Source organism: Ovis canadensis, chromosome 6 (genome assembly GCF_042477335.2).
Source record: "Ovis canadensis isolate MfBH-ARS-UI-01 breed Bighorn chromosome 6, ARS-UI_OviCan_v2, whole genome shotgun sequence".
In the NCBI taxonomy this organism is placed as follows: domain Eukaryota; kingdom Metazoa; phylum Chordata; class Mammalia; order Artiodactyla; family Bovidae; genus Ovis; species Ovis canadensis.
This window is the reverse complement of record NC_091250.1, coordinates 52,493,290-52,506,623: the sequence shown is the minus strand read 5'-3', so window position 1 is coordinate 52,506,623 and position 13,334 is coordinate 52,493,290. Positions and strand designations below refer to the sequence as shown.

Below are 13,334 nucleotides of genomic sequence, written 5' to 3'. Positions count from 1 at the left end.
CAAAGGTTCCTTCCTCAGAAAGGTTGTACCATCTTGGGTTGCAGCTTTCTCTTAATTTACTTTTCAGTCATGGCCTCTATCCCCTTTTTATTTGATGAAAAATGTTCCTTTATATTTTATTGATGAGTAGTGTATGTTGATGGATATGTGGGTTGTTGCTGTTTTAGTTTCATATGAATAAAGCTGCTGTGAGCATTGTTTATAGATCTTTGCATATATAGACATACAGTCATGCCTGTATAGACATACAGTCATGCCTGTATAGACATACAGTCATGCCTATATAGACATACAGTCATGCGTATATAGACATACAGTCATGCCTATATAGACATACAGTCATGCCTATATAGACATACAGTCATGCCTATATAGACGTACAGTCATATATAGACATACAGTCATGCTTCCATATTTCTAGACATATTGTACTTGGCTGGTCAAGGGGATGGGTTAATGCTGCTGCTGCCTAATCTCATCCTGTATGTCTCGATGCGGAGTACTTTCACTCTCAGAGAGCAATTTTATTTTCAAGTTTCTAAGACACCTTGTGTTGTGTGCTGACTGCATCACTCCATATGTTTTTGTGTGTGTTCTTGCTTCTTTAGGTAACATATAAATCTGCTTGGGTAGCAGTGCAACCCAGTGGGTAAGAGTGTGCACATTAGCATCAGGCCTAGATTCATAGCCTGGTTCTGTTCCTTCCAGCTCTGTGACCTTGGGAATGCTTCTTAATCTCTCTGAGCCTTGCTTTATCTGAAAATGAAGCTAAAAATCGTGCTTAGGGCAGGGTTGTTAAGATGAAAAGAGATAATGATATGAAAGGCTTATTAGCACAGTGACTGTGGTATGGGCAGCAGCATGATTGTTTATATAATTATTGGTAGGAGAGAGAAGATAAACTCACGAAACATTAAAAATGAAGAGAGAAATTAGTATAAATACAGCAGCTGAGCAGACTGGGAAAATTAAATTAATGACTAGATTATATGATCTTGCTTCTCGTTTAAAATGTCTATCCTACCTCCGCTCAACCCCCATTCCCTCCCTAGTTTGCATTTTATCTCTCCTCCCGTCTTTCCCATCACTACATTTAACTCAGAGAATAATATTGAAGATTTTATTTTAGTTTTAGTCTCTACACAGAAATAAAAAACAGAAGCAGAGCTTCCTGATTAAGACAGTAAATTAAGATGCAGTTTTATATTTTATTTTGGGCCTTTTTATGCCTTTCTGGAAAGCCTGAAGAGTTCAAACAGTCATATAGTATTATATAGGTAGTCAGATAACATTCCATCGTTTGGAAACCCCACACTTCATTTCATCAATTGATGGGAATTTTTGTTATTTTCACCTTTTGATACTATGAGCAGTGCTGCTGTGAGCATTCATGTACCATTTTTTTGTGGAAATATGTTTATAATTCTCTTGTATATATATCTGAGAGTGAAATTATTGGATCCTAAGTGGTGTTGGAGAAGACTGTTAAGAGTCCCTTGGACTGCAAAGAGATCCAACCAGTCCATTCTAAAGATCAGTCCTGGGTGTTCTTTGGAAGGAATGATGCTAAAGCTGAAACTCCAATACTTTGGCCACCTTATGCGAAGAGTTGACTCATTGGAAAAGACTCTGATGCTGGGAGGGATTGGGGGCAGGAGGAGAAGGGGACGACCAAGGATGAGATAGCTGGATGGCATCACCAACTCGATGGACGTGAGTTTGAGTGAACTCCGGGAGTTGGTGATGGATAGGGAGGCCTGGTGTGCAGCAATTCATGGGGTTGCAAAGAGTCGGACACGACTGAGCGACTGAACTGAACTGAAGGTAACTGTGTTTAGCCTTTGGAGGAACTTTGAGACTGTTTTCCATTTAACATTCCTACCAGCAATGTGGGAGGGTTCTAATTTATCCACATCTTCACCAGCATTTGTTATTATCTGTTCTTTTCTGATGATAGCCCTCCTGTTGCTGTTTGTTTAGAAGTTAGTCATGTCTGACTCTTTTACGACTCCTTGGACTGTAGCCCACCAGGCTCATCTGTCCATGGGATTTCCCAGGCAAGAATACTGGAGTGGGTTGCCATTTCCTCCTCCAGGGGATCTTCTCTACCTAAGAATCGAACCCGAGTCTCCTGCATTGCAGGTGGCTTCTTTACCACTGAATCACCAGGGAAGCCCTATAGCCCTCCTAGTGGGTGCAAACTGGTAGAGAGAGAGAGATGAGCTTTCATTTTTACTTGTATACAAAGGAAACATGCATTTTTAAATGGTAGCAAAACTTTGGGGGTAGTCAGCTATAATCAGCCAAAGGTTGAATACCTGCTAAATCAGAGAGATATATGTTGTACTGTGGTCTGTGCCTGAGGCAGTTAAAATCTGGCTGAGGAGTTCAGTTGTAAAAGATAGGGAAAGAGTTCATCAAGGCGGTATAGTAAATGTGTCAGAGGGATGCAGGCTGACTGTGGCTGAAATGGTCCCCAGAGGCTCTCAGGTAGGAAGTGAAGCTTGACCCACATCCTGAAGGATATGTGAGAGGGAATGGCAGAGAAGATAACATTTTTTTTTTTCTCATTGCTCATGTTTGAGTGGTGAATTATTACAAGCTAACAATTGGCTACATAAAGGAATTAGTTCAAACTTAATTAAAAAAAAAAGACCCTCTCCCACCCTCCGCCAGAAAACTCAAAGGAAAGGTACAACAAGAAAGGGCAAGGTGAAGTCATGAGGGTAATTTTAAAATAGGTATTGCCATCGTGCTTTGCAAAGATTGTTTCAGCAAGTCACCTGAACTCAGTTCTTCATCAGTGATCCAAAAACCACATTCTGTGTTCACTGTTCCTTGACAGAAAGCAAAATTTATTTAGAAATTTTAAAAACTCTTACCAAAACACAAAATAGCGTTGTTACGTAATTATAACTACTGAAGCAATATTAATACGTTTTATTTTGAGATCCAAGGTATATGAAGACCATTAAGGGGAAAGCTTTTTAAAATTGATGACGTTTATTCCTTAAAGTGACTTTTTTCTGATCCTCCATCCGTTTTTTTTTTTTTTTAAAGCTTTCTTCTAGGCTACATGACTCCCTGAACAACGAGAACAATGTTATGTTGGGGATATTGGTCTCTGGGCCAACCTGGGATCAGCCCTAACCTGCAGGGCATTGTGGCTGAGCCACAGGTGTGTGGATTTATATCTGACAGAAGCGTCAAGGAAGTGGCCTGTGGAGGAAACCACTCTGTGTTCCTGCTGGAGGATGGCGAAGTTTACACGTGCGGTGCAAACACCAAGGGGCAGCTGGGCCACGAGAGGGAAGGAAACAAGCCGGGTAAGTGGCCCTCGTTGGCCTCGATGACTGGGGAGTCAGGCTGAGGACCTGAGGAGCTGGTTGAAGATTTTCTTACCAAGTGTTGACCTTTCAGGGAGGCTCTCCTGGTGAGAAATGGTGAGGGAGGGTCTTAAATTGTGACTTGGTAGTATTTTTCACAATAGCATGTGCCGTTTTCTTATTTGCTGTCTTTTTTTATTCAATCCAAATCAAGATTCCAAAGCTTCATGAAAGAAGAGCCTTGCTGTTTTTAGTCTAGATGCTTTTTCTCTTTTGTGTTCTTTTAGGAAAGTCAGTTTGGCATCAGGATGAGCTTTTTTTTTTTCTTTCCCTGTGACTGCTTCCCTCTTTTTGCATATTTATTCCCTCCCATGGCAAAGTGGCTATGTTCTATAATTCCCCTGTTCAAGTGTTAGTATTAATTTACATTTGTTAATTTTTTTGTTGGCCCTTGGTTAAAGGGCTGCAAGGCTGGTCTTAAGGATAAATTATGAAGTGTGTGAAGCATGGTTTCTGGGCTCTTTCCCCATTCTTTGCCTCCAGGTTCCCTCATTAGAACCTCCCTGAGAACCACCCTCCAACCCCTAGGCCTGCCCACCTGCAGCAACACCCAGCATTCTGCAGGGGCTCCTAACCAGGGGAGCCTGGACTCAGGGGAGTTCAGGGAAGGGGTTTGTAGCATGGACTGTGTGTGTGTACACCTTTATGTGTACAGCCCACCTGATAACTACATATTTTCAAATGGAAGTAAATCCTGTTGTTCACTGAAATAATTCAATTAACAGTGCTACCAGTTCATTATTTGAGTTAGTGAATCCTAATCATTACGTGTTCAACCAATTAATATAATACAAAATCATAATATATAGCTATTATGGTGGTGGCAAGGTTTTTGACTTTTAAATTTAAAACACTTTTCATATTGGAAAAAAACAGAGGTCTTTCTCCCCCCTCTTCCTGTAATAACCTTTGTGTTTTACATGAAGCTTCTCTGCTTACCCTGTTCCCAGGTGAGAACCAGTATCTAACAGCTAACACCTGCAGAGGGGTTGATGGGCGGTCCCAACCCAAAGGCGTGCTCCTTCGTGGGGGAATGTCTACATTTAGGACCCACTTTATCCCTGGGTTGGGAAGATTCCCTGGAGGAGGAGAATGTTAGGACGACTCCAGTATTCTTGCTTGGAAAATTCCATGGGCAGAGAAGCCTGGTGGGCTACAGTCCACGGGGCCACAAAGAGTTGGGCACAGCTGAGCACACATACACATTAAAAGATACGTAAGGCCGCCTTTGTACCAGTGAACCTGCACGGACTTGTGCTCACCCTGGCCAGCCTGTGAAGGGCGTGTTTTGGGACCAGGAGATCTTTCCAGTAACTCCTGCAGAGACACCATGGTGAGTGTGAACCCTGAAGTCAGACACACCTCGTGCAGGAGGCATTACCTCCCTCTGACTCTTTCTGAGCCCAGGCCCTTTTCCTTTAAAAGGAGACTTCTACCGTTCTGTGGCTCTTGATGAAGTAGATTCTAATGATAAAGAAGTCTCCCCAAAGCCACTTTAGCCTGTGAAGGTTTCTGTCTCCTCCATCTCCTCCTAACCCCGGCTCTTGTCTGTTTTCTCTGTGACTGCCTTCTGTCAGGCCACCGGCACTCAGGGGTGCCTCACTGCACACCTTGGTCCTAGGACCTGGAGCTGGAGGATTGGACCTGCGGTGGCAGCTGAAAAAGGAAGTGAAACCCTTGCAGGCCAGCGATAGCAAAAATCTGCAGATGGCACCCTGGTGAATACACCTGAGTGCCATCTGCCATTCTTCTAGCCAACCCTCCGGCCAGAGCCTCAGGGGCTGGCACTGGGCGGCTGGCAGGGCTCTGGAAGTTGGTGGGTGACCTGGGACCGGTCAGCCTGCGTCCTCCTGCACTTGGCTTGGCCTGCACCCACTCCCTGGAGGCTAGGCTAAGTGATGGCGAGAGACTTGAGCTAGAGGTGTGCCAAGAAAGCTTTCGGATCAAATCATGGAATCCAGCCCGTGCTTGTAATCCAGATTTGGAATAAGCCAGGTTCTAGTGTAAATTGCAATGGACTCCAGAAATTTCTGTTGCTGGTTAAGCTCGCCTGTTAATTATAAACTCCGAGGCAGCTGCAGAATAGTGCCTCTTTGAATGGAAAGATTCTGTGGGTGGGCACCTCCCGTTCTTTAATTTTTTCTTTGGTAGGTGTGCTCTAAATCTGGGTGCCGTTGGGTTTATTTTTAAGGGGTGGGAAATAGAGCTTGAGCTTGTTTTCTATATGTGTTTATTGAGAACCATGACCTGGGGTGCTGCTAGGCACGGAAGGGACGTCAGTGACAGAGGGGCCCTGTTTCGGGAAGCCTGGGCTGGCTGGGCCCACGGGAACGCTGTCCCCGAGTCACCCCTGCGATCTTCGGGAGGGAGCCTGAGAGAAGGCCACCTCCCCGGAGGGTCTGCATCGGGCAGGTCTGTGATTTCAGGTCAGCATCAGTGCCCAGTTCAAAGGGTTAAGCAGTAGGAAGGGTTAGAAAGAGTGAGGGGCAGGAAAGGAGGGAGAAGGTCGTGCTGTTGGGGATGCACAGGGACAGAACCCTTCCACGTGAACGTGTGCTGTGAGTCTGTCCTGCCAGTTGTGAGATACCAGTTTCTACACTTTGTCTCTAGCTGGCAAAGTTGCAGGGTACCTGAATTCACTTTTGGGGGGGAGGAGGAATGCTGTCCTTGTCAGCAGAGCAGTGGCATAAAGCCCTCCACGACAATTTGAAAGTCCCCCCACCACCACCCTTGAGAACATCTGATTGTTTCCTGTTGCTTTTGCTGTTTCTGAGGCTGCTGTGCTTTGTGCTCGGATTTCTTTCCTCCTTGATGCTGCCCTTGTGTGACCTGTCAATTATGTCTCTGTGCCTGGCGCAGGGAGGGTGTTTCCAGGCCACCTCAGATACTGGAACTCCAGGTTATGCAGGCCCAGATGTCTTCCCAGTGTGTCAGACGGCCTGGGGTTCTAGCTCAGATGTGTCCATGAGTCATTCATCTGTTCTTCGGCCAAAGGTAGAGGCCTGCATTTCCCAGAAGCATTTTTTGTCAGCAAGATCTCAAAGCCCCATCTAAACTCAATGTCCAACTTTTAAAAATAAGTGTTAGGCTTATTACTGTGGTGCGTACTCGTCTCCCATAGGACTTTTTTCTCCTTTATTCTCTCCCTCACATTGTGGTATCAGCCTGTCTCCTCCCCAAAATCAAGGAGTTTCAGTGCTTAGGACAGCATAGGATGATTACTAATTTCCTCATGTTTTGTCCATGAAGTCATTGCAACTTAAGAGCTATGTTATGGGAAGATATGTGTGCCTCCTTGTTTTTTTAAATAAAGCAAGCAAACAAAACATGAGTTTTCTTCTAAATGATTTTTTAAGTGATTAATCCATAACTGAACATTAAACAAATCTTGAAGTATTTTACTAAATTAAAGTAGAAAATAGTTGCCCACAGAAAAGTGTTCAAAAATTTTGCCTCAGTTTTCTGTGCTACTCTTATTCCCACCCATCCACATTGTAAGGGACAGTTCTTTTCCCGCACATACTGATATCCCATGCTGGGATTTTTAGCATAAGCAAATCCTTGTGTTATCAGGGATGTCTGAATTTATGTAAACCTCCTCTAACCTTTCTTCCTGTCTTGAGTAGGCAAAAACTATGGTAGATGTAATTATTTAGTTTAACCTATGTTAAATTTAAAAACTTCTGCATAGATATCCCAGGAAACCTTTCCGTAGCAAACCCAAAGGGTAACTAATTATAAACAGACTAACATTTCTGTGCAGCAGTATTTGATTCATGCTTGTGACTGGCTCCTTTTACCTCCTCCTTAGTTTCTCTCCTTTTTGTAGGCACTTTAATCCAGTTCGCATTTTGTATTCGATCAGTATTTCCATGATGCCCATCACCATATGTAACAGCTCTCCCGCTGTTTGATAAATGAGGTTTATAAAGCAGAGCATCTCAAAAGCCCCAATTCCCAGAGCTGTAGTTGCTGCTAACCCCAGAGAAGTAGCACTTTGAACCAGCTTATCAGGTTGCTCGAGGGCATCTGAAGGACGCAATAACTCTGTCATGTTAATCAGCTTTTGCCGAAAAGCAAACTAACTGAGCTGAAAGGAAATAGAAGAAATCCTGTAGTGACTTTGTAATATTGAAACACGTGTTTCAGTGGGCATAACTCTGATATAGAAAGCAGAAAGTGCTGTAGCAAATATTCAGTTCTCAACTCTGCCCTTGTTAGGAGCCCATCTCTTTCTCATTAGGAATTGCAGGTGGTTGGGGCTGGGAGTGGGGCTGCACAGCCCTCTCTGATAAGGAGGAGAAGGGTAGTTATCAAGCCCCGTAGGGTGTGTTGGTTGTTGACTGCTTTCATAGCTGAGTGGACAGCTTTCTGGTCCAGAGGCCTAGGGATCAGGAGCAGATGTCAATTAATACTTTTTATTTCCTGGTGTGGTTAATGAAAAGTCACTTTTTTTCTGTCTAAAGTACTCTGCCTACTTTCTTGAAAGACATTTTGAATGTTTTAGAAAATACATACTTACTAATGAGTATATTCTTTAATGTGAGATAATGTTTCTATTCTAAGTATTTGCAGTTTACTTTTAAGTAATTAAAACAGTGGTTTGCATCATGACGTAAGTCTCAGTTCATGTCAATTTTAAAAGTAATTAAGTATACATACTACAAGCACTCTTCATCTCAACATGCTGAGTATTTTTAAGCTGATAATTCTCATGATAGTCCTGTAGAGTAGGTTAGTAGTATTATCTCCGGTGTATGTAAAGAAGAGGAAAGAGAGTTGAGTGTGAATCATGGTCGGGTACCAACAATTTGGTTTTAATAATCCTAGAATTTTGTTCACAGACATCTTTTTAACCTCAGGCTGTTTGGGAAGGCCCAGTAGAATTTTATTTCCAAGGTGTCTTTCTTGTTTATATTTAATTTCCACTTAGTCCTTGTAAAAAGAAACAAAAAGATAAGTTGGCCACCAAGAAGCATGTATCTTTAATTTACAGGTTGAATACCACATCTGATCCAGGTGTTTTGATTAAAGGTGTGGAGAAGCAGTTCCTTTTCATCTTTAAAATCATTAGATGACTGTTTGTTAGCTGACAAAAAAGCTTTTGTGCTTTTTTGGGTATCATAATCTGGGGAGAAAGAACACATGATAATTGGAAGATACATTTCTTGCCTTGAATTTACCTCTTGTTCTTTGTTCCTTTATTTCCTTGAATTACTTACTTCTCATGAAGTCATGGAGTTAGCAGGTATTTACGGAGTGGTTAGACTACTAGGTCCCACGTTTGTTCTAGACACTGCCAGGACACAGCATGCTCAGTGCACAGCTGCCTTTTGGCACTTTATAGGCCAGGTGGGAATAAGGTGTGTTCCTGTGAAGGTTTCCCAACGCAGTTCACCTTGTGCCAAGCGAGTGATCGAGGTCCCAAGTGTGTCAAACTTAGAATTATGGTGGAGAGTTAGGTCTAAGTCAGGTCACCAACAGTGCTGAATTCTGATTCCTAAGAATTTTTTTCCATCAACACACATATAAAGTTCAGGTTTACTGCAGATTTGTGAGCTTGCAGGAGGAGTGAGCTTTACGAGTCTAGAGACAGGCCACCTTTGGTAACGGCGTCAGTGCTCCAGGGGTGTTTCATGATTTTAGTAAGTCCACCCTTGAATGTTTATGTTGTAATAATGACTTCCCTTGTCTGGCAATCTTGATGGACTCTTGTCTGGCTTGGTGATCTGTGATCTGGACTGATCAAGGATAGGTAAATGGTTCTAAAATTATTAGTCTGGATGGGGTATATCTAGTCAGCTGATATTTCAGTGATTTAGGAGCTACTGAAATCTTTGAGTAAATGCCCTTTGATGGCATGTAATGTTGAAATCTGTGGCACTTCTGCAACGGATATGGTCTCATATCCTTACAAATTTAAAATAATTTTTCTGTAATTCAGATATGTTTTTCAATTTCTTTTATACATGATTATTAACTAACTCAGAGCAATTGAAGTTGTTATGTGAGTCATTTTAGAGTGTTAGCTAACTGTGCACAGTATAATGAATAAGAGCATGGACTCTGGAGCGACTTATGGGTTGGAATCAACTCGTTGGCTGTGTGACTCTGAGAAAGTCGCTTAACCTCTTTGTGTCTCAGTTTTCTTACTTGTAAAGTGTGGACAATGTTAATAACATCTACCTATTAGGACCGTTGTAAGGATTTAGTAAGCTGTATGTCAGTCAGATGTTTGGAATAATGTCTGGCTGAAGGTAAGCATTGAATTTGTCCTAGCTATTATTACTGCTAGGCCTCCCAGGTGACTCAGTGGTAAAGAATTTGCCTGCCAGTGCAGGAGACACAAAAGACGTGGGTTTGATCCCTGGGCCAGGAATATCCCTTGGAGAAGAAAATGGCAACCCACTCCAGTATTCTTACCTGGGAAATCCCATGGCCTGTAGCCCACCAGGCTCCTCTGTCCATGGGACTGCCAAAGTTGGATGTGACTTAGTGACTAAACAACAACAACATTATTACTGCTGGTAGTAGTAATTTATCTTAACATTTGCTATTAGATAACTTTTTTGATCCTGCTATTCCAGCATATAAACAAATGCATAAATTAATTATGTATATCTTCAGTTCCGTTTCTCAGTTGTGTCCTACTCTTTATGACCCATGGAGTGTAGCACACCAGGCTTCCCTGTCCATCACCAGCTCCCTGAGCTTGCTCAAATTCATGTCCATTGAGTTGGTGATGCCATCCAACCATCTTGTTCTCTGTCATCCCCTTCTCCTCCTGTCTCCAGTCTTTCCCAGCATCAGGGTCTTTTCTGATGGGTCTGTTCTTCTCATCAAGTGGCCAGAGTATTGGAGTTTCAGCTTCAGCATCAGTCCTTCCAGTGAATATTCAGGACTGATTATCTTTAGGATGGACTGGTTGGGTCTCCTTGCAGTCCAAGGGACTCTCAAGAGTCTTCTCCAACGCCACAGTTCAAACGCATCAATTCTTTGGCACTTAGCTTTCTTTATAGTCCAATTCTCCCTTCCATACATGGATACTGGAAAAACCGTAGCTTTGACTAGATGGACGTTTGTTGACAAAGTAATATCTCTGCTTTTTAATATGCTGTCTAGGTTGGTCATAGCTTTCCTTCCAAGGAGCAAGTGTCTTTTAATCTCATGGCTGCAGTCACCATCTGCAGTGATTTTGGAGCCCAAGGAAGTAGAGTCTGTCACTCTTTCCATTGTTTCCCCGTCTATTTGCCATGAAGTGATGGGACCGGATGCTGTGATCTACGTCTTTTGGATGTTGAGTTTTAAGCCAGCTTTTTCACTCTTCCTCTTTCAGTTTCATCAGGAGGCTCTTTGGTTCCTCTTCACTTTCTGCCATAAGGGTGGTGTCATCTGCATATCTGAGGTTATTGATATTTCTCCCAGCAATCTTGATTCCAGCTTGTGCTTCATCCAGCCTGGCATTTCTCATGATGTACTCTGCATATAAGTTAAATAAGCAGGGTGACAACATACAGCCTTGATGTACTCCTTTCCCTATTTGGAACCAGTCCATTGTTCCATGTCTAGTTCTAACTGTGCTTCCTGACCTGCATACAGATTTCTCAGGAGGCAGGTCAGGTGGTCTGGTATTGCCATCTCTTGAAGAATGTTCGACAGTTTGTTGTGATCCACACAGTCAAAGGCTTTAGTGTAGTCAGTAGTAGTAGATGTTTTTCTGGAGTTCCCTTGCTTTTACAATGATCCAGTGTATGTTGGCAGTTTGATCTCTGGTTCCTTTGCCTTTTCTAAATTTAGCTTAAACATCTGTAAGTTCTCACTTCATATATTGTTGAAGCCTAACTTGGAGAATTTTGAGCATTACTTTGCTAGCATGTGAGATGAATGCAGTTGTGCTGTAGTTTGAACATTCTTTGGCATATATACATATATAAATAACTTAATCATTTTTATAGGTTCTCTTAACTCTGTAGGATCTAATAAATGCTACATATATCCAGGGGAGGGAGGTGATGTAGGTTAGGGATGTTAAGAGAGACTTATTTTGAGTTTTAAAGGACAGTCTGTTTTATTTTTCATTTTTTGGGGGGGTGGGTATTTTACCTTACTGGTCCCAAGAAAAGTACCTTAGATACATTCAGGTAAAAGCTGCTTTTCCACATGTGGAGATATATACATGTATCTTATCTCTACACCATGGTTTACATTGCCTCCAGCATTCTGGTTCAAAATTGCAAAGATGAGGGAAACAAATGAGGCCACAGTGGACATTGTGGCATACCAGGGGTACTTCCTGATGCTCCTGGAGGACTTGAAGTGGTTTGCCAACAAGTGGACAGGTGATATGATCTTACCACAGTTTCAGAAAATAGACTGCAATCCACTGATACTGAGCCCAGTTGAATTTTGTGGGCTGTCACTTTAGGCTTCTGGTTAGCTTTGATGAAGGTGAATCTTTGGGCAAGAATATACATGACCTGAGGAAAGGTAAGTGGTTGTCTTTCTGCATTCTGCAGTTGCCTAAGAAGCAATCACCCTGGAGTCTGAATTTATCTGATCCTTGTTTTACTTATTTTTTTAATGAGCCTCTGTCACTCAGGATGGTTTTATCTGCAAGTAGGCTGCAGCTCATGGGGTCGCTAAGAATCGGACACGACTGAGCGACTTCACTTTCAATTTTCACTTTCATGCATTGGAGAAGGAAATGGCAACCCACTCCAGTATTCTTGCCTGGAGGATCCCAGGGATGGGGGAGCCTGGTGGGCTGCCATCTATGGAGTCGCACAGAGTTGGACACAACTGAAGCGACTTAGCAGCAGCAGTAGCAGCAGCAGAATACTAAACTAAATGTGGCTAAATAATGAGTGAAATTTCTGATCTCAAACCCAAAAGTCTAGAGAGAGGTGCAGGGTTGGTTAGAGCAAGGGCACTTGGTGGTGTCAGTACACCACCAAGCATCAGGCTGCTCCCCACCTTGCTCTTCTGCCGTCTTCAGGCTGCTTTGCACCTTGCTCTTCTGCCGTCTTCAGGCTGCTTTGCACCTTGCTCTTCTGCCGTCTTCATTAACTGTGTCAGTCATACCTGGGCTTGTCCCCTCATGGTTACAGGGTGACTGCCACAGCGCGAGGCATCACATCCCCACACAGCTGCGTTCAGAGACAGACAGGGAGGGGAGTTGCTTGTGTCCCCTTTCACAACGGCGAAAATCTTCCTCAGGAACCCCCAGCGTGCATCTTCTGTAGTCTTATGGGCCAGGCCTGATAAGTGAAATAAGAATCGTTTGATTGGTGTAGGGCTCATCTGCTGGGCCTGGGGAGGGGCCCAGTAGCCGTGAGGGTTCTGGTGCAAGGAAGAGGGGGACAGTGGCTGACAAGTAAGCAATACATAGTGTCTGATTTCATATTGCGTGCAAACTTATTTCTTTGGACCATTAAGTCTGTGTTTTGCTCCATGTTAGGATCTATAGTTCCTTTTATGAACTCAACACCTTCACAGCTGCTTTTAGAGCAAAAATGGCTACTATCATGAGGCAGGGCTTTCTCTGTAGTATTTATTATATGATATATGATGCAAAATTGTGTGTTTCTGAAGAATTAGTATTTTATTCACCTATGTATTTTAGTGCTAAGCATCATGTGGTAGGCACATAGTGTAGGTAATTCACTAAATATATGCAGTGCTTCATGGGTTTTATTATTTAGTTACTTTACCATGCTCTGTGTGAGCTCTGGGAGATTGCTAGGGTTAGGTCAACGAAGATTAGAGTGATTTGTGTTTAAAGAAATTCGCTGAATTTCAAGGATGAAGGATAGAAGAGTTGACTTGAATGTTTTACCCACCCTTCTATTTTTCATTCTTCCCTGAAAGTAACGGAAGTGCTTTGGTGAAGCCTTTAGTGTATGCGGTGCAGAGGCGTCCGTGATGAACAGTGTCTCGTCATTCTGCTCC

The 13,334-nt window shown here is 42.9% G+C and overlaps 1 protein-coding gene across 1 annotated transcript in view; it reads left to right on the top strand.

The window, feature by feature from the left end:
• Nucleotides 1-13,334, top strand: part of HERC3 (HECT and RLD domain containing E3 ubiquitin protein ligase 3) — a 136,247-nt gene that overhangs the window by 12,422 nt on the left and 110,491 nt on the right. Inside the window, exon 3 of the mRNA XM_069593725.1 lies at nucleotides 3,061-3,326. Within this exon, the coding sequence (XP_069449826.1) occupies nucleotides 3,101-3,326 (226 nt within the window). The 5' untranslated portion in view covers nucleotides 3,061-3,100. The remainder of the gene's footprint in view (nucleotides 1-3,060; nucleotides 3,327-13,334) is intronic.